Source organism: Seriola lalandi, unplaced genomic scaffold, assembly GCF_002814215.2.
Source record: "Seriola lalandi dorsalis isolate HSWRI2012SDOR001 ecotype SW California unplaced genomic scaffold, Sedor1 jcf7180002054400, whole genome shotgun sequence".
NCBI lineage: Eukaryota > Metazoa > Chordata > Actinopteri > Carangiformes > Carangidae > Seriola > Seriola lalandi.
This window is the reverse complement of record NW_019524953.1, coordinates 484,990-510,073: the sequence shown is the minus strand read 5'-3', so window position 1 is coordinate 510,073 and position 25,084 is coordinate 484,990. Positions and strand designations below refer to the sequence as shown.

At 41.5% G+C, this 25,084-nt stretch overlaps 1 protein-coding gene across 4 annotated transcripts; it reads right to left on the bottom strand.

Annotated features, from left to right (window-relative positions):
* Positions 1-2,448: 2,448 nt before the first annotated feature.
* On the bottom strand, positions 2,449-24,853 carry mag (myelin associated glycoprotein). 4 transcript variants are annotated; one of them, XM_087174955.1, is made up of 13 exons: positions 24,753-24,853; positions 15,458-15,589; positions 12,623-12,729; positions 11,744-11,819; positions 11,254-11,622; positions 10,376-10,672; positions 9,141-9,398; positions 7,709-7,969; positions 7,160-7,468; positions 6,229-6,328; positions 5,508-5,604; positions 5,181-5,234; positions 2,449-4,890 (listed from the first exon to the last, which is right to left on the bottom strand). In XM_087174955.1, exons 4-13 carry the CDS (start codon positions 11,787-11,789, stop codon positions 4,732-4,734), a joined length of 1,950 nt encoding a protein of 649 aa, XP_087031081.1. In that variant the 5' UTR covers positions 11,790-11,819; positions 12,623-12,729; positions 15,458-15,589; positions 24,753-24,853; the 3' UTR covers positions 2,449-4,731. The 4 variants fall into 4 exon arrangements, with proteins under 4 accessions (XP_087031081.1, XP_087031080.1, XP_087031082.1 ...); XM_087174954.1 differs by lacking the exon at positions 24,753-24,853 and adding an exon at positions 19,600-19,705; XM_087174956.1 differs by lacking the exons at positions 5,181-5,234; positions 24,753-24,853 and adding an exon at positions 19,600-19,705.
* Between the last annotated feature and the right edge of the window lie 231 nt (positions 24,854-25,084).

The window sequence follows — 25,084 nt, the reverse complement described above, 5'->3', positions numbered from 1 at the left end:
AAGTTGCATGCATTTATCCCATTTCTCTAAAAAGCACTTCTGTTTATGCGTAATATCTCCTTCTCTTTGGCAGAAGTATTTTAAACAGTCCTTACAACCATCATCTTAAATACAGTGGAGCATTATCTATTTAAGAGAGACCTAAACATTAAGATGATCAATAATCTGTGATGCTGAGCAAGAGCAGTGTGCAGGATATTCTTCTTTTCAAGACTGAAGCAACAAAGATTAATGAAATGATACAAATAATCTGTAAATTCTTTGTAGGAAGATTGCCCAAATCAAATGTTTTAACACTGCCAGGGAATGTGTAAATCTTTAAACAAAGTCCCACACTGTCTGTGCTGCATTGACGTCCTCACCTACAAAACAACACAGACTCCAGTCCTGATTAAACTTTGCAAACCTTGTGTGTGGGGGTTGGTATTTTTTGTTTGACCATGTAAAGCCTCATTTTAAGATGATGTCAATATTTTTCTACACAACTGTGAAAAAATCTGACAGAAATCTGTCCAAAGAAAGTGAGACAGACAGACAGACAGACAGACAGACAGACAGACAGACAGACACCTGCCAAATTTCTCCAAACCACCTCTATGGTAGTCCTGCCACAGTAGGTGTCTCTAGGAACACATATATTCATGATGACACACACACACACACACACACACACACACACACACACACACACACACACACACACACACACACAAGGTGAAAACAATACCAGCCACGCGATGTCGCAGCTAGTAAAAAGAGAAGCGACAACATGAGAAACAGGCGCTTCACTGTTTGTTTTCTAACAATAATCAACTGTCTCCATTTTGTGTTGTTTTTACTTTATTTATGTTTGCATGGAACTGAAGACAGATGATTTTGCTTGAGGTGTGAAGGAGTTGTTTAAAACAAAAGAGCAAGCACAGTACATCATTGCAGAAAATCCTACTGTCATTAACAGCGCTAATTTGCAGAGAAATTGCTAAACCCTGATCTGAATTATTGTGTCAATCATATATGTAGAAAAAAACGCTCCATAATAATAATTATGATCACCACAAAGAATAGTACATACAGATTTGCTTTACAACACACTGCCAAAAGGTTAGGTAAGACTTATTTCATATTTTTACTTTTTAAAAAAAAAAAGAATAAATAAAAAATAAATCCCCCCCATGAGGCATTTTGAAGACAGGAACTAATTACTGACTTTGTGCATACAGGCAATTTAAGAATGCAAGCCAGCGCACTGTATCTGAAACCCTCCAACATCAAGTCAACTGAACAATGTCTTAATAAAAGCTTAATATGATCCAAAACAGCTGGTTGACACTGGCTTTGTTTACATGCACAGAGAACTGCATTTTTAACCTGTTTTGACTTCAAGTGTTCAACGCTCAAAGAAACTGGTACCAAGCTTTTTGTATTAAGAACCAAAACATTTTGTTGACCGGCTCAGGTTTTTTCTTTTTTTTTTATCTTTAGTATTAAATTCTGACATTTTCAGTCTAATTTATCACAGTGTCGACTGTCTGCACTCTCCATGTTTGATATATTTCAAAGATGACTTGATTCTTTCTGAAGACATTATGTTAATAAAGACATGAGATGGAAACATGCAGCCAAGTCACCAGTTACCAACATTAACTCTAATGTGACTGAAACTGACTGTTACTGAAACAGTGACAGTGGTGTCTTCTCTGAGCTGCAGGTTAAAATCATTACAGTTATCACATAGAGTAAAACTGATGAGCATCTGGTAAGAGAGATGGCAGATCTTCCACTTCCAGTTTACACACTTTACATACCCCACACCACAAAGCATTATGGGTAGTGTCATGTCAGAAAAACTGTCCTGTATACTACTATCCTTATCTTCTTCTTTTTTTTTTTGCCCTGTGTCAGAGGCAACATGAGGCTTCATCAACATGGTTTATTTATATGAACAGCGTAAACTTAAGGAGACCTCATGGTGTAATTTTGTTGTTTTCATTTTGCCATTGCTGCCTATGAACAGTCTCTGCCCATACGGAGCTACAACAATCTGAGGCCTTTGCTGTGTCTTAAAATCATACTGCTTGTTAAACCAATTAGAAACAGCTCACAGAGACATGCCACTGCCTTGATGAACTCAATCTATAATTTTAAATGAGGCAGCCGCAGTACGATGTTGTTTCATAATAAATTTATAAAGCCTTCGTCGTAGCATGTGTATCAAAAGTAATTTCAGGCTTCATGAGGAGATGATTGCACACCTCCCACTAGATTTTACTTCCCACTTGAGCCTTCTATCGACATCAGTACATGCAGTGTAACAATGTGTGTTGCAAAGGGGAGAATCAGTGGACAAGTTGCATATTTGATTTCCAACACAATGAAGTAAATGATGTTGGAAAGTCAAACTACAGCTGTTACTTACTAGTATTTTAGAAATCAAAACTGACTGGGTCATTGTTTTTTCACGATTCATTTAGACAAAAAAATTATTTATCATGACTTACAATGTTAAAATAATCCATCATACAACAAACAGTAGACATCAGCTTTTCCACAACATATGTAACTGAATAGAAGTGAAAACAGATCCATTAAAAATTACAATAAATCACTACCAGTTGTCTTATTTAAAATGAGAGATCATGTGAGTCAGTTAAGGCTGCAGTGTGTCTATCAGCTATTTTTAAGCACTTTTGAGAAAAAAAAAGAGACAAATGTCCTGAAAGATGTGATCCAAAGTGGAAGAAGCAGAGTGGAGTAAACTGTGAAAACAGTCATGTAATGTCCTCTGTGGCTCTGGGATAACTTTATAACGTCTAGGAAAAGAAATCCTGCGTTATCTATACCTGAGCTTGGAGACTACAAATTTATAACAGACAGCAGAGTTCAAAACTAGGCGCATGGAGTTTGAAAAACGTGGGCGTTTACCTTGCAGGGAGGTGTTTAATGAAAAGATGCTATTAGCTGCATTACGAGTAATGTAGGATCCAGCGATATTGGAGCTTAACCCCATACTGGGGACTTGCTTCAATCTTGACCATTATTTTAAAAGTCTGTCACCCAATTTAGTAGAAGTGCAGTAATAAATTGCTGTGGTTCCCCTTTAATGGTTCATAGTGAACACAGCAGATATTACACTTCAAATCGACTGCAATCACAGTGAATAATAAGGTAAGTCCCTGCTTATAAACACTGCCTCTGATTTGACTTTGACTGTAGTGAACACTAGTTAGAGGCTGGGTGCTGTTTTCTAAGCTTATATCAAGACAGCATTCAGTCAGAGTGGTTGAATGACGTGCTGCACACTGGCTTTTCTTCATAGTTCAATACTCAAACGTGTGCCTGCTGGCCAAAGACTCATGCGGGGTATTTACTGTGTGTACTGACATCCCTTCCCCTATCAATATACATCTTATTAATATATTATTGACACCATCATTATCAAGTTAGACTATTAGTGAGCTTTGATATTACATCATGGGTTGATCAAAAATCTTTGAATAGCACAACCAGCTGGCAAGTCAGCGTCACTTTTTGTCATTCAAACATCTGATACAACCCTGCGAGAAAAAAGAAAAAAAGCATCAGCTTCTCAAGTGAAGTGATGCTCGAACTTCTCCAAAGACCCCAGAGATCAATGTCCTGTGATCTTTCAGCACAATATGAACACACACACACACACGTATACACACACACACACACGTATACACACACACATTGTCTAAAAGAGATAACACTTTGGCCGCTCAGGCGCAAGAATGATGTGCTTTGGGTCTGTTTTTTCCAGATCAATCACAGAGCTAGGCCCCATGCCTTAGGGGGAAGAAGAAGATGAGACAGACATTTTGCGTTGGCCACAGTGCAGAAAAAAAAAGAAATAAAAAAGAAAAAAACTCAACACATTCTACAGTTGGATACTGGAAAGAAACTGTGACATTTTTCAGACTCATACAGTGTATCACTTAAATTTACAAAACCTCTTCAATTATTTTCAAAAGTGATGGTGACATTTTTTTTTTCCATTTATTATGAGAGGCTACTGCGTCACAGCACACATTAAATGCAATTATTTGGAAACAAGATTCTGAGATGCGTTTCCATGTCCCTCCTCAGCCGGTTATCTTCTCTTGGGATGTAATTAACCAAAGGAAAGAGAGGAGAGGGGTCGCTCTCAGGCAGCAGACTCGCACAAAGATAAGAGAACAAAAAGCACGGTTACTCCTTGCCCCGACGCTTCGACTGGCAGCAGACACAGTGACAGTTACAAGAGCAAATAGTGTGATGATGCAAGCACTCAGATGTCTGTCATTTGACATTAACATCAACAATCACAATGAGAGAGCATATGGAGAAAGCAACAAAATCATGGTCGCTTGTTAACACTGCATGTTTTAGAGCCCATGTATTACAACTGAGGCTAGAAATTTAAATAATTTCTTATATATTGTCCAGTGGGTCGTGCTCTGACCCAAACAGTACCAGCTTTTCCAAACGGTGGCGAATGAAGGGGCATCCCGTGGAGGAGGGGCAGCATGAGGGGGCGGGGGGAGTACTGGCATCGAATGATATGTTATATGTGACAAATCTGAAGAAATGAGAAACAAGGAGTCATCATATGCAGAGTGAAATCCAGTAGGTGATGGGGGGTTATTATACAGTTTATGGGGCAGAGGATGTGTGTGATACGGGGCTGCCACTGCGTCTCGCATAGCCGAGGGATCAGGGAAGGATCGCGATTCATTTGGCTTTGATTTCCGTGTAGTTGCTGCCGTCATCCCCCCTCCCCGAGGCCCCCTCCCTGGGCCTGGCCCCAATAAACTCCAGAGCAGCGTAATTCAGCTCTTGCCTCTCCAGTCCTGCCATAGAGCCCACAGGTTGATAATCCCCGTCTTCTCCCTGCAGACAGAAGGACCGATGAGCGGCACAAATCACTGGCGAGGTGCCAGCGACACCACAGATGACAGACACCATAAAGAAAAGATGTTAGCGGTTACTGGTCGACATACTGACAAGGAGACTGAGATGTTTCCTGTTAGTTGGGCAGTTTGTGTTAGCAATGAGGCAGCCATGCAGAAGGCAGTTCTGGAAACAAATGGCAGTGTACAGAACACAGAAGCTGATATGCGAGGAGATGCATCTGTCACTGAGGCTTGTGCTTTTTATGGGGATTTGTTTAGGAACCTTACCGTAGTCTCCTCTAGAATGGAGTTAAACTTTGAGCCCAACAGCTCTGTCTTAAGCTGTGCAAGAGTTAGGGGAGAGAAAAAACAGACAGAAAAAATGCAGAGAAGCAATGAAAGCAAGAGAAAACAGTGTTTGGAAAGGTCATGTTGGAGCTAATAGACTGCTTGTGGGAGAGAGTCCTTCTATTTCCTCATGTTCAGAGGTCAAAATGGGGTCTCATAATTTAAGACTTGTTTCATTACACAAAAATACAACCCCAAACAACTTGAGAATGGTCATCCAACCCATCTTCCATTATAATCATAATCATTGACACCGGCATGTCTCACCACTTTCTTCCTCAGATTTTGTTTGTCCTTCTTGACTGCGCTGTAGTACAAAGCTGGGTTCTCCAGGACCACGTCCTGCCTAGGGTTGCCATTCTCTCTGGGGGACGGAGTCACATAATCAGACTCGGTCTCGACTGCCACTAACGCAGGGCGACACGCCAAGCCTGGGCATCCATTTTAAAACAACAAGCTCTGCAAGGTTATGCTGGAGGCCAACTGTGGCTGTGAGTGACGTGGTTATTTCATGGGTTTAGTCGCTGAGCTCACACCCACTTCAGGGGTGATTTGCCAGAGAAAGCTTGCAAAATTTGGGGGTCCAAATATGCCTTGAGGCTAAAATAAAGCACCTTGGTTAAGAGGGCTACCTGGGTTGTATTTAGCATAGCAGGTCAAGGATACAGAAGCAGTGTCAGAGCAGGGAATCGTGCCTGCAAAATATAAGGTTAGTCCAGCTTGCTAACCCACTCCACAAGGCAGCCAATGTGGATCTCCAAGGATTTCAACAGGGACTTGTCGTTGCAAATAAGCTGAAATTGCTCTGGAGAAAAGATTCTCACATCCACATCAGTCCCACATTCACTCATATACAATGTGCATCAATGTGTTTTAGAATGGATGACTAGGCTTAAGTGTTTCCTTGGATTTCAGAAAATGCTTAGTGAGGAAAATTACTACTTCTGCCTCGCATTGGCCTCTCCATTAGTTGGACACTGATACTCACTTCTTGTTGTTGTGGCCAACGTATCTCACTGCTGCAATGATGAAGGCTATGACCGCCACTCCTCCAATGGTGCCAACTATAACTGCCATCATGTACTTTTCTGAAAATAAAGGTGATCAAAGTGAAAAATGAGGTCATACCACTTAATTATGGATTAACATTTTTAACTGCACATAGAAAAACTGCACACTTTGACAACATTTTGTCATGTAACTACACAGTGTAATAAGACCATATATAAAGAAAGAATTTGCATAGGGACTGTAGACTTTTTTACAGCAAAACCCCCATCTTGAACCAAAAAATAAGGCATTGTTCAGTTAATTACAGCATGGTTGCATCAGTTTGTGGAAGTTTTTAACTTCCATCATGTATTTTTCTGAAAAGGAAAGACTTTAAAAGATGAAGCTAATGCTAATTTACGTTTTTCTCACTGACACGATCCCATGAATCTCATTAAAAGACCAAAACCAACAATGCGTTCAGACCAAACACACAAATAGGGGCCAAAAGTCCATCCTATGTAAACTCCTGTGTAAGATGTAAATCTTTAATTAAGTACATAACATTTAACTTCCTGAAATGGTTGGGTACTGCAGTCTTTAGCAGACATTATTCAAACAGGAGGAAACTGTGCATTTAATTTGGGACTACTTTCTGCTGTGGATCAATACACATTTAATTCACAGCAGCTGAAGAGTGTAAATAAGATCGACTCAAAATAAACTACGGTGCCCATGTTCATTGCAATGTCACCCAGTACGAAAGCGTGATGCGTATGTAGCTTTTGCGACAGACATTAGTAGTGAACAGGATCAAGTCACTGTTGGTCTCCAACAGTAAGAAAAATGTAGAATATCATCAGAGGAGGAAATTCTGATATTATTTTATCAAACGAATCAGTTTATTGACCCCGTTGTTTTCTACTCACTCTCCTGCTGTAGCTCCAGAAGTATGCTCTCTCTTCCGTACATATTGTAGATGCTGCAGTGGACGTTGACGGCGGGGCCGCCGTTATCGACCCTCTCTCCTTTCTCCCGCAGCTTGATCATGCCTGTGGAGGTGTGACCGTCTGTGTGTGTGTAGAAGTTGTACCGGCCGTCTGTTTCATTGATGGTGATGTTCAGGTCGGGCAGGTAGAACTCGATGGTGGGCTCAGGGTTTCCTGTGGCCATGCAGACACACTGGACACCCTCCCTCACCACCGTGCACTTTGACTCCTCCAGAAGGACTGGGGCATCTGTTGAACGGACGCAGCACAGTGAAGATGAAAAATGATTTTTCTTAAGCATTAATAAAAAAAAAAAAAAAAATCTTATTTACTCAGTGGAACTAAGGTGTTTTGTGAGATTCTGCAAGTTCAATATTATAATAAGTAGAAAACTGTACTTCTAACGATCATAACACTTTATGCTGTGATTCTTCATTCTTTTGTCTTTGCACAGCTGTTGAGTGAAATACAAAACAGTGAAGCACTCACACTCAACAGTGATGTTGAGGGAGCTGCTGGCTCGGCCGTGCTCATTCTCAGCCAGGCAGCGGTACTGTCCGTCTCCCTGCGGTGTGATGTCCATGATCTCCAGCACCGACAGCTCGTCAGCGGTGATGGTGCCCACCAGCTCCCCGTCTTTAAGCCAGGTGAGGGTGGGGGCCGGGCTGCCCTGAGTGCTGCAGTGCAGGGCCAGTGAGGTGCCCTCTAGCACCGTCATAGAGTCGTTTACCAGGGGCTCGCGTGGAGGGTCTGCAACAAAAAGTGGAGAAATTTATTTATTTTTTGGTTTTTTTTTTCTTATTCAGATTTGGGAAAAGTTGCTTCATCATTCACATCATTAAAAAATACACAATGCAATCTTTCATTTCATTTTTTTTTTGGCCACTTGGGGGCAGCAGAAACCAGCTGTGCAACAACACTGACATATTTTCACCTTTTCAACATAGATAAAATATATAGTTAAAAAGTAAGAAAGGAAAAATGTGGCTTAAACTGGATAAGAAGTCAGTTTTGACCGCCTCTCGCAGGCAATCACAATGCTGACACATGCACAAAGTGTATATGATGACACTGACAGGCATCCAAATGAAACATACATTTACCTTGATTAAAATCACAGATTTCTCTAAAAAGTGCTGGAAACATTGGGATACTGTAAGTACACAACTCAAAAAATATAGAACAGAGGACGAGTCATTTTTAGACATTTTAATGTGGAAAAGTTACATATTATACCTATAAGTGGACAGGTCGAACTTGTCAGTGAACAGCTGCTTATTTACACATCCAGCAGTCACAGAGCAACATTGTCATTCAGTTGAAGTTGTGCATCCGGCCACCTGGCAAATGCAAATCCATTATTCACTCTCTTTTAACTCCCCACAGACTCCCAAGGGAAATATCCAGCTCTTTAGCAGCTAAATGCTCCATTATGTTCACCAACTGCTCACTAACTGTGTCTGTCTGCTGCTTCATTCTGAGCATGTATTGTACAGTGGGTTTATCAGAGCTTCTTCGATGACAACAGCTGCCTCTTGCGGCCAGAAAATGACGCTATGTGAATGGTGAGACAGAATCAGAACAATAAAGTTGCTGAAATGCACTATAACGCTCTGTAAAGCCGAGGGGAGCTGCAGATACAGATGATCATTTTCTGTAGGTCTCTACTAATGCAAAATGAAATCCAAAAAGAAACTCACAGCGGCAAAAAGTAAATAATGTGGATTGTGGCAATATATAGGCTTCAGGAAGATATTCACTGGACTATTCCTTTATTGTTTCCTTTATCAAGCTAATTGTACAATCCAAACTCATTTTAAAACATCACCTAACCTGCTGTGTCCCGATTCCCTCCTGCATGCTAATTGTACACAGTATATGAGATGGAGTAGAGACACAGCTTCTGTCTCAAGAGACTTACACTTGACAGCCAGGTAGAGTGAGGTGTTCATCATGCCGTAACCGTTGTCACCGATGCAGGTGTAGAGTCCCTCCTGTGCAGGTGTCACATCATCCAGGGAGAGCGAGATGTTGGACGCCGTGTCCCACAGCAGCTCCTGGTCTCCAAACATCCAGGAGATCCTCGGGGGAGGGTTACTGTCCACCTCGCAGTGCAGCATCACAGAGCTGCCCTCCATCACCTCTGACGACACGTTCACCCACACCGAGCGCGGAGCATCTGGCAGGACGACGAAAATAGACAATTTCATTTCCAAGCACCACACCGCTGAATTACTGCCACTTAAAAATGACTAGATCTTTCCTGCTGAAACAGATTTGTCAACATACAATATAGTCCATAAAAGCAGAACAGCATCATATTTTTGTTTTGGCTTTGTGGGGTCAACTATGTATTCGGTGTGTTCACATTTTTCTATACTTGATGCAAACTGGAATCACAGCCCCTTGGAATAATACGGCTACATTTCCCACATGGTTCACCTACCTAAAGTTTAAAATCTGCTATTTAACCTGAGCAGATTAGCACAAAGGCCAATGGCCAAACAGAAGGGAAACATGAAGAGTCTGCTTGTATTTTACCCAATTAGACTTTTAGCTACAGCGTGCTAGCAGCATGGTTCTCTGGATAGCAATGTCAGTCTGTCTCTCAGTTGGTTGGTCTGCCACTTCAGCACAGACTTATTATGCTAAAAAATTAAATAAAAAATTAAATAAATAAAATAAATAAAAATATTAGCATTCTGACATGCCGAATGAAGACGGTGAACGCTGTAGACATTATGCCTTGCAAGTGTACCTGCATTGTTATTGTGAGCGTATTAGCATGCTGATGTTAACATTTAGATGTTTAAATTTGCATCTGGATGTCTGGGACTCAGCTCCACCTGGCCTCAATAGACGGACGAGCTAGCTGTAGTGTTGGCTGCACGGTTTTTAAAACTTAATTTTGGAAACACCTGTAGCTTTTTTGGAGCTTAAATGGGGGCAGATCTGTTTGAGTTTGGCCAACTGACAGTCTAATTGCCTGAAGCCACTCAAGAAAGAAATTAGCTTGATAACAATTCGTTATTGCTGTTCTTGGAGCCCTCCAATGTCATGTCAGACACCACAGTCTTTTTGAGACTATAGACAAGAGGTGGGAAAGCATCATTAATACACCTACACATACAGTAATCTTGATGCTTTTTAACTTACACTTGATGTCCAGAGAGATGAGCCTCTCGTAGACCAGTGTGGTGTTGGGGTAGTAGACCCTGCAGCCCAGGAGCTGTCCATTGTGCATGGGTCTGGGTGTGAAGGTGAGGGTGTTGGAGAGGACCGCCGTGTTGCTCTCTTCTAGGTAGTCAGAAGAGAACTCCGGGTCGGGCAGGTAGTCGGTGTACATCCACTGGATCTCTGGAGTCAAGTCGGGGCAGTTGTCAGGAGCGTAACATGTCAACTCAAGACTCTCATCACTGACAATCTCCTCTGGGACATCAATGTTAGGTTGATCTGGTGAACAGGAAGAGAAAGACATTACTGGATTTATGTGATTAATAATAACTACAGGAACTGCATATGTAAAGCAGCATTTTATTTTCATGCAGAGATGCAGCTCAAAGTTGAGCTAGAATAACAATATTGTTCAAATCAATATGATTTCAAAAACCTCTCCAGATTAAACGGAAAGATCCCAGAAATATCTCCTTTAAAATACAAACTTGCCACATGGCTCATAGTAATATGAATGGAAATGTACTTTGTTTACACAATGATTCTTTAGTTTAATTCCTTTATGAAAGTTAAATCTTTTAAACTGAACCGTCAAATTTCATCACACAACTTTAACAAACAAATCTGGTCATTAATTATATAAGATGTTAAAGTTGAAAGACGAATAAATTGTTGCTTATACTTGGTGTAAAACATCATTTCAGTGTTTGTGTTTAATTAATGAAAGAAAAAAACTTTTAAAAAATGATTTATTATTAATATTTACATTGAATTGTCATTTTACTATCAGCTATAAACTATATTTCTGTTTCATTAGCTGCATGTTAATCAATATTCCACTTTCCGATCTTTTATCCTACCGAGAACTTTGAGCTCAGCGAAGTCGGGGAATGTGTACATGTTGGCTCCGCCGAGGTCAGCACGAAAGTAGTATCTCCCTGAGTGTTCTGTGCCGATGTTGTTGATGAGCAGAGTGCAGTTCCTCTGGTGCAGGTCACCCAGCAACTTGGTGCGGCCCTTGTAGCTCTCGTGCACGACGTCCGTGCGTGATTTGAAGACTACGGGAGGGAAGAGTTGAGGGTAGGGTTGGCCGAAGTACCAGATACCGTGAATGCCCCGGTACGGCCTGATGCCGGACGGATACATGAAGGTGCACGGGATGACCACGCACGAGTTTGTCATGGCCGAGATGTCCCGAGGTACCCAAACGTTCCACTGGCAGCTGGCGTCTGATTGGAGATCAGAGACAAGTGTTGAGTGAATAACGATTACGACATAGTGACACGTGCCAGGTGTGAAGGGAAAATATGTCTGCCGTCATACAAGAAAGAGGTACAGTAATTTTATTACCGTTGACGATCAACAGCAGTGTTAAGAGCAGCTCCAAACACCACATGGTCTCTGCTCAACGCTGGACCATAGACCGCTGGAACAGATGACACTGTCACTTACAGTACAGGCATCATCAAGGTAGGAAGAGTCTACTTTACAGCATTGGTGCTGCTGCATGACTCAGACACACCATCTACAGCTAAGAATCACACATATTACTACATATTCAAAATGTTTCTGTGACTCAATTCATACCAATTGCTTAACTATCAATGATGCAACAAGAGCACCGCACCGGGGGCCCAGTAGCTGTAAAGGCCCCAACACACTTACAGTTTTGAGTCATAGTCTTTTATATTTTTATTGCCCATATTGAAATTTTCCAAAACAGCATGTCCTATACAAAAAAAACAATATTTCTACTCAACACTTAATTAAGTTGGTTACTTTATTCCCAAAAAGTTACAAAGTAAAGCTTTCTGGGAAATCCTAATTTGTCTATTGAGCTCTGTCCCTGTCATTTGTAATAACTTGCATGAGTAGATGTCTAGCTTTTTTTTTTTTTCAACCTGTTGGCAAGCAGCATAATGTTTAGCAAGACCAAACAAAAAAGCGGCGCCCAGAAGAGAAAGGATGGAAGAGATCATATGATGGGGGGGATTTTAATATTGAAATTGTAATTTCTACTTAAGCAGGAGATATGCATCTTTGCTTGTTGCTAAGGCTGATTAAAATCAAAAGTGACTTTACTCTAAATACATTTTGTGTCAAAGCAACAAAAACAATTATTCATGGTTTGGGCCACATGTTGGGTTGTTGTGTGAAAAGATTTTAAAAAGTGAACTTTTAAAAAAAGTTAACTGTCTTGTGACTTTGTAAGTGTGACTGTGGTTTCACCTTGAAATGCTGATGGTAAAAACAGGCAGAAGCTCAGCAGGACAGCTTGTCAGCGGCTCCACTAGAGGGTGTTGACTCACACCCTGACAGCTCGACAGCCTTCTTCTCTGTAAAATAAAATAAATAAATAAATAAATAGTGACATCAGCATCATCAGTCACTGACATCACTCAGAGCTGTAGTAAGTCACACAAACACACAAACAGCGTCAGCGTCAGTCAGCACCTGTTTACTCCCCCTCAGTGGAGTCACGCATTATGGCTGCCACACGTAATCGTCCAACCAATGAATGACTCTCACTGTTGGCTGAGCTCTGACACGATGCCAAACTCCAGTCACCACACATCATGTCATCATTAGATTACTGATACTATCTGTACTAATAATGAATCAGTAGGTATGAGAAGGGACCGATAACAATATTCACCGATGACAACATACGTGAGCGAACGCAACTGCATGATCCATTTAAAATCACGGCAGCATCCAATTATTGTTGCAGAAATCCTACAGATCTTCACCACAAAGAAAATTTAACCACTATTTGTGTCGTGGTTGTTTATTTCTCTTCTAACTGACTCCCTTTATAGTCTGGAATATCAACTTTCAGTTTTGGATCCATTTTAACGTTGACTTCTCTGTTACTGGGTCTTAAATCCAAATTAAGAAATACTGAAATGTTAAGTTTCCATCAAACTAAAAAGAAAATGTACAAAGAAATAAAAGGGCAATTTAAATTCATCATACATCATCAACATATCGTGTTAAAATAAAGAGCCTCCTTTGTCAGCTACAGTCATTGCCTTAACATATTGAACATATTCATCTTATCAGCTGAAGTGTGATTAAAACAATCACATGAACTACAGCCGCACAGTGTTACATGATACAATATCAAACTGTTATCAACTGAGCAAAAATCAAACACGCTCCACAGAAAATTACATCAAGTGAACTGCTCATAAAGTCACAACTAAATCAAGATAAAAAAAAATCAGCATACTGCATGTTATAATATATTCATATTTCACGAAAATGCCAAAATACTAATTTCTGTATTGGAATTACAATAAATAATAATGAGAAAACTTTTGATTTTGGCAGACCGACCCCTGTGGGCTCCAGACTGATGAGCTCCTGCTTTTTGTCCCACTGCAACATAGTTTCAATAGGAGATGATGCATCAACCTTTCAAGTCAGCTGAGATTATCTCTAAAACATCTTTAATTGGTCCATTTAATCGCTAAATTATACTGACTGGTAACCTAATAATATTAAAAGTTTTTTATTCACACTAGTTAAAGTGTTTGAGAGATTTCCCCTGATATTTCCTTGCAGCAGCGTTTGTGTTTTATGCTCCTGCAAGCTGATAACAGAGCTTGTGTTTTATACATTTGATATTCCTTGAATTTCTTGTGAAAGCTACGTTCGCTAGTTAGCATCAGGTCATATTCCCACCCTGCAGTCTGATGCAGGTGACAATAATAATTCATCTATTTACACTTATGAGTATAATGTAATGTCATTTATCCGTTATATTCATTCACTAATTGGCATTTCATTTGTTCTCAAGGAAATCTACATGTGATATAGAAATAAAAATGTACATTAATATCATAACGACTGTTACTTTGGAGTGGATGTAGAGTTAATAACTGCAGAAGGAGGAGCAGAGGATTTAGCCTCATGCTGTAGCAGCCGGTGTGTGCAGATGGCAGGCCTAAGAGTGGATTGTGCTTTTGAGCTCTGTGATTAACATATCCCAACATCCCCCAGAGAATCCATGACCACTTTTAGCCTCTCTGATGGAGGGAAGGGAAAAATTCTGTTGCTTTGACAGTGTAAGAGGCCATTGATTTGTCTCGCTGCTCATCATGCAGTTCAGCAGCAAGATAGTCTCAGATTCGTAGCTATCTGAACACAAAAAGGAAGTTTACTTGTCCAATAGCTGCCTTCTCCTTTTCCCATTCACCACTAATCTTTACACCTGCAACAAGTGAATGTCCTGGCCAAAGCTGTGAGCACAAAATCATCATCTTGTGGTGAACTTGTTAGCAAACAGTTAGCTTATTTACTTATCCAGGTGCGAGGAAACGACATTATCATTTATCTGGAGTCATATTTCTGCCCAGCTGGTGAATATAAGTCCAATATTTGTTTCTCTTTTAGCCTTGTTTTTGGTCTATACCAAATTCTGAAGGAAATATCTGGCTCTTTAGCTGATCCAGTTGCTAACCGTGTCTTTGCCATTAAGTGCTGCGCAGGCTGTGAGAAGAGCTGCCCCCTGCATCCCAAAATCACGCTTAGAAAGCAACGAGAGTGAGCCGAGACAGTAAAGCTGAGAGACAGACAGATAAACACCGGGCTGAAACTGGCTGCAAAGCTCCACAAAAGCAAAGGGAGCTGCAGAGTTGGATGAAAATTCTCTGTAGGTTCATCGCTCCCACTAATCCTTTCACCTTGTCATCTCATACATGCTTATTATAAAAACATCTCAGATTGAAAAAGGGGTCACACTTTGAAACGTCTTGGCCCATAATGCCACACTGTAGTCTGTGACAGTCTTAACTTTTCTCCAGTGTTGTGTCAAGCTCCACCATCTGCACTGCAACAAAAGGCCAAGAGCCGGGGCGAGTGTGCCCAGGCAGAGAGGCCGTGCATCAGCGACAGCAGGAGAGAATAGGGCCGAGCGGCCAGGCAGGGCCACTGACACCACCACCAACCCCCAACCACAACGGGCCTCATTGATGGCGCAGACAAACGGCTGGCACAGAGCACAGAGCATACGTGCGCACACTTACACACACACGCGACACACACACACAAAACACTTGCCTCATACCAGCCTCAGCACCAGGCTCCTGGTCCCTCTCAGTCCTGACTTCGTCGTCTTCTTCTTCTTCTTCTTCTTGATGTTTTTGTTCTCCCTGAGTCTGTCGTCCTGCTCTGAATCTTAGCTCTCAGATTCTGTGGGAAACGGACAGAAAAGGGAGATAAAGAGAGATGCTAGAAGGAGACAAGGAGAAGGGGAAGAGAGGGAGTCTGTGTGAGCTCTGGTTTACATGTGTCGTGGGCAGCTCTGAATATGCGTTCAGGCATTTCTGGAGCTGTTCTTTGGCCCACTCAGCATTCCTTTCCTCTGTTCCACCATTTCCCTGAGCCGTCCCATGTGTCTCGATGCCTTGAACCCTGGGCCTGGATCATACTTCCCTCTGAGGTCAAAGCAAAACATGTTGACATTAGCTGACCTTCCTCATGCTAATGGTGGCCAAGACACAAGGGCAGAAGCTACAGGGCGAGCGAATGATGACTCAGTATCATTTTTGAGTAAGGCTGCGTTACAGCAACATACGGAGAGTAGGAGGAACGTAGAACTTGCGAGATGAATATGGTTATGTAAATAAATACAGAGTTTGATCTTAGAAAGGTTCATTTGTTTGAAAAGCTTAAATCACACAAACTCAAGATAGTGTTTGAACCTGAAGCCACACACAGATAAACTTGAATATCAGAAATGGAGAAAAGGGGCATGATGATTGATCTTTCCAGACATATGCAGATCCACTATTTTCCCTGCCGAGGAATGTTTGTAGGCGAGGAGCATGGAGCCACACAGCGGTCCACCTAGTTTACATATAACAGTAACAAGGGCAACTTGTCTACCAGAGTGGAACTTTTTTTTTTTTCCTCCATCCTCATTGTTACATGTAGTGTGAGTCACTGTATCCAAAAGCCGTTAGGCCACCGGCCAAGTGATGGCATCGACCGAGCCGTGGATAACCTCAAGGGAATCCCTCTGTAAACAGTCTGGAGACGAGCTGAAGAGGAGAATGCAGCATTGATGGTCTGGAGCTGAGTACAAATGAATACGCAGCATGCCATAACCAACCCCCACCCCCCCTCCCCCAGCCCCTACACAAATGCAGCGTAAGGCATGCCAGCAAGCTTCTCAGTGTGGGTGTGCAGCTATGTGGCCTTCCTCTGATTCTCCTCTGTGCCGCTCATAAGCTCAACCTGCTCTATTGTCCTGCTGGGACTGTGGTCATTGTACATCCAGTGTGAGTGCATTAAATGTGCAAGAGCAGAACCGTTTAGATAAGGAACACTGCATCACGTTTGTTTCTGTGGCCTTTTTTCACAAAGATAAAAGGAAATAGGAACTTTACAGAGAACTCATTAAAAAAAAAGCTTTCAAAGTAAGAAATGAGGAAACAAAAGAAATGACAATAAAAAAATGTTTAGACCTGAAGACATGTAATTTAAATGTACATCAGTGCATATTGATCTTTTCTGCACAACTTGTGCAGAACTTCCACTTCTATTATATGAGGTAATCAAACCTCAACATGATCAGTGATTGCACATCACGCTTCAGGGATACAGATGCTGTCTGAACAATCATTTCTGCTAAATTAGGCCACGACACCTTTTATGAGTCATTTTGCATTATTGAAATTGCTCACACAAACAGTCAACTGTGCCAAGAAGAACATTTTCATTGTGAATATCATCTGCCGCTCATGCACAAGAGCTGCAGCTTGGCTCTTGGACTAGGGGGGCAAAAAAGAATGGGAACCTTGTATGCAGAACACTGCCCATTGTGCCAGGGTGAAACTAGAGGAATTTGTCCGGAACAGGCCCACTCACAGCTTGCGCTTTGCTGTTTGCCTGTGACGCGCGTTGGTCCACCACAAGCTAAGGCCCCCACTAAAATACTCAGAGGAGCAGATGGTCTTAAAACATGACTGCTCCCCCTCCCACACATGGTGCGCTGAGCTGCGATGAGTCCAGTCCAGTGCAGTGCACTACACACACACACACACACACACACACACACACACACACACACACACACAATATGAAAAACATAAACATGCAGGAATGCCAATATCCAGTCACACAGTCTGTCCGAGGTGCTGCAGAGTTCTGGCATTAACGACAGATTCAGACTGGACTTATCTGCTCGCCTCTTACAGTTAATACTCTTGTATCTAAAGTGCAGTGTTTTTTCTTGCCCATGATGTATGGAGTATTTTAGGATACTATTGATCCTCACTATTCATCTGTTTTTTTATTCTCCAGTTGCTGTTGTGACATGTTTATCTTATTATCTGAAGTCTTTCAAGGTAACTATGATTTGCTGGAGGTGTTATTTTTATATCAGTGGGTGTCACTTCCTGCATCATTTTGTACCGATGAACAATATATTTTTCCATTTTTCATCTTCCACACTCAGCATTTAGCTGCCACTTTTTCCCGTTCGGTTTGAACTTCAAACCTCCAGACAAAACCTAAAGATATAGATCTCATTTTTAAAAAAACGAGTGTAAAAGGAGTCTTTTACCTAGACCACATCAAGTGAGCATGACTGTAGAGTGAGATTCACTTGGCAGATCACCAACACAAGAAGAGAGCAGGAGCACCAATAGCTTATTTCCATCTTTTCTACCTGGCAAACCCGGTGACTCTGGCAATCCCCAGCCCAGTGGGCAGATGGCGAGCCACAGGCCTCCTCTATCATTAGAGTGCTCTTCCTTCCGCTCTGAACAAAAGGGGGCGACAAACAGAGCCGTCACCTGTTCAGCCACACAGAAAAATAAAGCGTGGTCACATCCCTACGCTCCCTAAACTGGGAAAGTGAGTAGAAATCTTCCAGCCTTTGTTCCTCCATCACCACTGATCTGATTTCGGTGAGGTTTAGAAGGGTTACTAGTTGGGATTTATCTACTGTTACATGACAAAAATGACAATGCATTATAATTAAAACCTAAAAAAAAAAAAAATGCCTTGAATCTCACGCTGAAAGTCTGATTAGATGGAGAAACTTGTTACACAGGTCGATCGATTATTACTGAACACATTAATCAGCCGAAAGGGAAAACTATAATTAAAGATCAAAATCTGAAAATCAACTGTGACACCTCTGATATGATTTATCTTACCCTCGGGGGGATTATGCCTTTTTGGCAATGTGATCTTGTTCCGAATTCACCAATTCGGCCGTAATTAAGAATCACAACTACAGTGCTGCTCACTGCTCCACCACCACACTGACTTTTAGGAAACAATTTTTTTTTTTCCCATTTTGAGACGCTGCAATAAACATTTGTTTCCTCTTTTTACTCAGTAAAACTTCTGCCTTTAGATGAAGGGAAACTCTGTGGCTTTAGTGAAAGCATCATTAAAGAAACTATATCTTTCACTCAATTGAATAACGCAGTTAAATTACTTGTAAAACCGTTATGGTTGGCTGTGTAATCGGAGGCTTTTCTACCTGGCATCAGATATCTGTTTGGATGTGGTAATACACTCTGGCAATTACAGACACGGCTCAGTGCTAATGGCACAGGCAGTGAAATCTGTCCAGTAATAATTGGCTGGGCTTTTAGCAGCCCCCGCCAACCACCGAATACACACACACACACACACACACTCACTCACTCACTCATGTGTGCAGGCTCGCACATCATCCAAAACATGTTCACTCGTGCACATATTCAACACGCTGCGCGCACACACACACACACACACACACACACACACACACACATATTCATTACCTAACTAGGTCTAACTTGTGACTCATCCAACTCCCAATCTTTTCACTCGCTCACTCATCACCTCATCCATGAACACTCACACTCACCCTGACTGTACGTGTTTGAACTTAAAGAACAAAAATAACTCAAGTAACAAGGAATCTAGATAAATACATCTGGTTGCATCAATAACAATGGACCCTCAGGGATATTAATAAATTCAAATGCATCATAAACACCCCACTGTTGCCGCTCACTTACAAAGGGAATTCACAGAACATCATTAGAGGTTATTGGTTATCATTACTGTTACATTAGTTCCTCCTTCTGTCCTCCCTTATCTCCATCCTCTTGCTTAAAAATCTCCAACTCCAAACAAGCTCCCAGTGTCATGAGAAAAAGAAAAAGAAAAATCAGAGAAAAGCTGCTGCCCCTCACCTGTGTAGGTGATCTCCAAGCGTTCACCACCTCCTGTATGAGCAGTGCCAGCAGCCTTCCCTCTGACACTCGCATGCAAAGCGTCACAGCAGCCTGTTGCCCGCAAGACCTCTCGCCACTCTCTGTACCAAGCCCCAACGGTGGGGAATAAACTGCCCCCCCCTCCCCCCTTCCCCCTTCCCCCCCTTCCCCACTGCCGCCACCATCATCACCATCACCATCACCCCTCCCGTATGAAAATCAGTCCTTCAGTATAGCAGCATTGTTCTGAGGCTTGGCCCTGAGGGTAAGCCATTCATAAATACACATGGGGCCACAAAGGGCCACACTGTTCCCCGTCGCTCCAACAAATAAGGGTGAGGCTTTGAGCTCCGAGGCCTCGGTTTACGCTGGATGGAACTGAGCATATTTGATCATTTTGGATTGATGGAGTGCACATCCACATTTTTTTTTTTTTTTTTGTTTTGTTTGTTTTTGAGGTCAGTGTACCAGAAGGCAGGGAGTGAGTTTGGGAGGGGGTGATGTGGATGAGCAGATGAATTAAAGCAGTGTGGGGGCTAAAAGCTCCTGTTAGACTTTTAGTCACATTTTTCACAGTTCTGAGACTGAACAGCGGAAGCATCACATCAGAGGCTGGAAAAAACTAAAAAGCAGAACAATGTTTGTGCATGTTTGACACCAGCGACCACAGATCTTCAGCTCAGAGCATGACGTAGTGACCAATATTTTGTAAATGTTTTCCATCAGCTTCCACATTGGTCCATTGGTTTCCAGTCATTGCACCGCTGAACAAAAACCAACCTGCAGGAACTTGAAAGTCATTTAAGAAATCATGTCGACTTTTATTGCTGTCAAAGTCTCCATAACCTCCATGTGGTAATGCAGTTAAAGTGTTAATTTATTTGAAATACACTCAGTGGCCACTTTATTCGGTGAAGCTGTAAAATGAAATGCAATCTAATATAACGGTTCTGCCATAAAGTCTATTTTTATGACGCCTAATGTTCAGAGGTGTTAATTCAATTATGTTTTAGCATTTTTAGCATTGAGGTCATAGTTACTGATGTTTTGTGCTGGACTCCATTATATTGAGAGGTAATATTCTCTCCCTCTTATACAGCATATAAATAAACTAATGTAACTAACTAAGTGACAGCAATAAATATATCATTAAATTTACACAATATCTGATAATGTCAACATAAACTGTGTTAAGATAGAAGTTATGGCAGAGCTAGAAGCAGGTGTGCCTAATAAAGCAGCAGCTGACGGCGTATGGACTGTCTTACAAAGCCATTATAGAAGCTTAACACACACACACACACACACACACACACACACACACACAAAATAGAAAATAAAAACTGGATGAATTACTCAATGATTTTCACAAGTCTCAGGTGGCAACAGGTGGAAGACTGGATGGAAGTGACACTGTGCTTTGCTCTGAATGAAAGAAATGCAGTATTCATAATCAAGGTTTAATGGGCTGAAACACAGCTAAACTCTAATACAGCTCATTACACAAAGTCACACTTGTTGCTTCAGCACAAATCTGCAGTTTAACGTCACACTGCGATACTGAAAAAAAGATTAGATATTCCAGATTTAAGTTACGTAACAGACTGAAAAGCCCCAGCCACAAAATGAGCATCACCTGCTTCATGTAACATGAGGTGGACGGTGACAGATGGGAAAGACACCTCAAGTCGTTCGCATGGTTGCAAAGCTGTGGGATGATTAAAACCTTGCAATGACAATAAGCACAAAAATATCCATTCAATTTAGGTTTAATGACACTGATTGACTTGATGTTTAGCCGACGTGTAGCGTCCATATTTACATTATTGATTATATTATTCAGAAAAGTTTCCCAGATGTAATTACGACTTCGATGTTGATGTAAAAGGTATTTACAAGCTGCAGAGTCGTGATTTGAAAAACTACTGTTGTGACATTAATGCAGCATTAGTGCTAATGTAACAGAAGTGACGATGTCATTATTGAAAATCCCTGTTATTAAGATTTAGTTGCTGTCATTTCTGGCAATGCAGACATCTGTTAGTTCACAGATGAACGTCACGAGCCAACTTTGTCATCTGGTTTTAATTGTCTTTGTTCTGATTAGTCCAAGAATCATAATGAGTACAAATGTACTTTACCTAACTAAAATAATTGTTTTACTTTAATGATTCATTTGACTTTAGTTTTAATATCGCTGGGCTTGACTACATCTCACTGTAAAGCCAGGGTTGTGTATGAAAACAATCTCCGCTGTCTGTGTGATGGAAGACACTACAGACTCCTCCTTGATGCCCTCTCAGTGAACTACACAGTGAACTCATGTCACTCTGGAGCTGCTTTTAAACACATCAATTTAGCTGGGAAGTTTTTTTCTTAACAGTTGCACTTGACGACTCTTCAGCCCTCCACATGTTCAACACATATTCAACAAGCCACAGTAATCTAAAGGTAATCTGGGGACCTGGTGATATTGTGATTTTTCTACTGATGGGGTTCATTTAAAACCTGTTTTAAAAGGTCTAATTGCAACTTCACCACATGGTTGTTTGACCGTTTTAAGGCGGCTGCAGTGACGTCAAACTGGGAAGTATGCTTGTAAATATGCAGGTATCTGCCAGCTAAGCTATCAACCTGCCGACTCATCCTTCCTACTACTAACATTGATAAAAACACAACACATTATTAAGCCTTAATGTGGCATTAGGAGTGTTCACACAGTTACACGGTGCTATGAAACCCCAAGACTTGTTAACACACCCCCCTCCCCTCCTCCTGGACACAGTAGCCATTGTCTCCCCGAGGCCTTCTGGGACAGAACAGCTCAGCTCGAGCCTGACACCGCACAACACTGGGAAGTCGATGTGCACAGATAATTGTCTTTTAATCACAACAATCCCCTTTTCTCTGCCCTCACTCGTTTGTCTCTGTCTCTTGTTCGACCTTTGTCTCACAGTTGTAGCTCTTGTGGCTTTTAGCAAGTTCGACCAGCCACACTGAGATTGTGAGCTGTGGCTTCTGTGATGGAAATAAGGCAGCAGCCAGGAACGATGGGTCAAAACTCATCACACGACTCAGAAACCCCTCAAACATCAATTTACTGATCAATTACCAGGCCTGTCCCTGAATGAATTCATGGCCTTTCACAGCATTAACTGATGTATTTCCACCTGCTCGATATCTGCTCAGGTAGAATATTTTTGTCTTCTATCATGCCGACTGTCGCGTCTGGAGAAAGGTCATCAGTTGTTTGCTGAAACGCTCAGTACACGTTATGTTTATCTGTTTTTGCACGAACAAACATCTTTGAGGAAAGTCTGCTGTCCTCATTTGAACATTAATTGCGTTTCCTGTCTCGCCCAGGCATTTCCGTTAAAACAGCACGACACGGTTTGTAATACAAGGTGACTTTAACGTGTCAGTCAGTTTGGTTTCTTCTAACCTTTGTCCACGCTCTCGATTTCCTTAACAAGTTAGAAATGAGCCAACTCTTAAAGATAATCCTTCAAAGGCCGTGTGCAGGACCTTTAAAAACCCACTGAAGTACCTTATAAATACATCGTCCAACAACTGTTTTTTTCTTACACACACACACACACACAGTATCATGCTTTTACAATGTTAGATGCAGAGAGCTGTGTGGGAGTGAGCGGGTGTGTGGGTGGGTGAGGGCGTGTTGGGATTGTGCTGGACAGAGATGGGTGACAGAACACCACACTGAGAATGGATCCATTGTCCCTCTGTCCATTTCACTGGACAGAAGCAGCGGATAGCTGTCATTTGCAAACCGATGAACAGCTGTAGAAATGCTGAAACTTTGTGTTTTTTATTGTTCCACTTATCAGGTGTTTACCTAAATGATTTCACATTCTGGGCATTTATCTGTTGTACATGTTCCTCTCTGACAAAGTGGGACGAGGACAGTGTCTTGATCTAGAAAACTTCTGTCTTGAAAACCTCAGAACATGCAGAAATAAATGGAAACTCGTTACCAACCACAGGTTTAAAACCTACGCTGGTTTAAAGGACAATGAACCTGCTGCTCAGGTTGTTCAATTCTGAGATTTTCATAATTTTTATGAAAAAGTGGGAAAATGTTTCAATGTCCCAAGTTAAATTCCAAAGCTAACACTAAAATATTTAATTTCCTTTTCCCTTTCAAAGGGAGTTTGACTTGGATTTTGGAAAGAAACATCCATCCATTAGGTATAATGTAAATGAATGGATGGATGGTTGTATGGGGGGGGTTAATGTATTTCAAATTTAGTGCTAAGAGAATCTGATGGAGAGAAATGTTTGGCCTGTATGACCAAAGTATTGGGTTAAAATTTATTATGAGATTATTGACCCTGTTCAGGACTTTTTATCCACAGCTCTGCCACACTGCTGTCCCCGTGTCACACAGGATTTTTATTCCCAAAGGTGCAACTAATCTCAAATTTGTCCTACTTGGCCTAAGTTTCCATATTGCGCTCCAACTGTCCTCCAATGATGTGGTTTGGATTTGGAAGGTGTTTAATGTGCAGGTCGTTTTGTGTCATTGCAGGCCTTGTTAGGAGATAAGACCGTTCTCAAACATTTTCTCATTATAGAATCTGTTGGTTCTATGTTTTACAGTTAATGTCACTTCATCAGTATTTGTGTAATCACTGAAAAACAGTGTATGGATAAGTCAGATACGACAGGAAGTAGGAAGACAGTTAAAACATGTCAAAATATTAGAAAAATTGTGACTTTTCCCAGTCTCCAGTCTCTCAGTGCAAACTCAGATGAATATGTAATGATTAATTATCAAACAGAACAGACAGCCCATTAGTTATTTCCTGTATATGATTCTCAGCTGTAATCCATCAAAATCTGTTACAACATCAAATATCTATCAAACAGATTGAGTGCAATATTAAAATGATGTGGCGGAGCTGCACATGGACACCACACTGTGCTGGGAGAAATCTGCCCCTTCAGTGTCGCCAATAAACGATCACACCAGTTCACTCACTGCCATTCTGTTGCAAAGAAATGATTTGAAAGCGAGAGATTCAAACCCCGAAGAGAAAAAGGAAAGAAAGAGTGGTGAGGAAAATAAAACTAATGAATAATAATTGCAGATCAGAGAGCAGCAGAGCTCTTACCTTATCAGCTGATCTGAAGCCAGTGAGGAGCTCAGTCGTCTTCTCTCCTTCGACATTTGCTTTTTCTACCGCTCTTCCACCTCCCTCCTCTTTCTCCCTCCTCTCTCCCTCTTCCCCCCGTCAGCAGATTGAGTCTTTGGCATTCAGAACCTGTGATGGAAAGGCAAATCTACCCTTTTAAACAGCTTTCAGGTTTTAGATTTATATCTTTTTTTTTTTAAATGACAGGATGATGATGATTCTGATTCTCTCTCTCTCTCTCTCTCTCTCTCTCTCTCTCTCTCTCTCTCTCTCTCTCTCTCTCTCTCTCTCGGCCATCCTGTCCATGATTA

What these genes read in the sequence shown, in the direction of transcription:
- mag (XM_087174955.1), bottom strand. Translation starts at nt 11,789, where the DNA reads ATGTGGTGTTTGGAGCTGCTCTTAACACTGCTGTTGATCGTCAACG. An exon ending in CCTCAACATCACTGTTGAGT is followed by an intron (nt 7,469 to 7,708) that starts GTGAGTGCTTCA and finishes TCCGTTCAACAG; the next exon opens with ATGCCCCAGTCCTTCTGGAG. An exon ending in CCATTCTAGAGGAGACTACG is followed by an intron (nt 4,891 to 5,180) that starts GTAAGGTTCCTA and finishes TTCTGTCTGCAG; the next exon opens with GGAGAAGACGGGGATTATCA.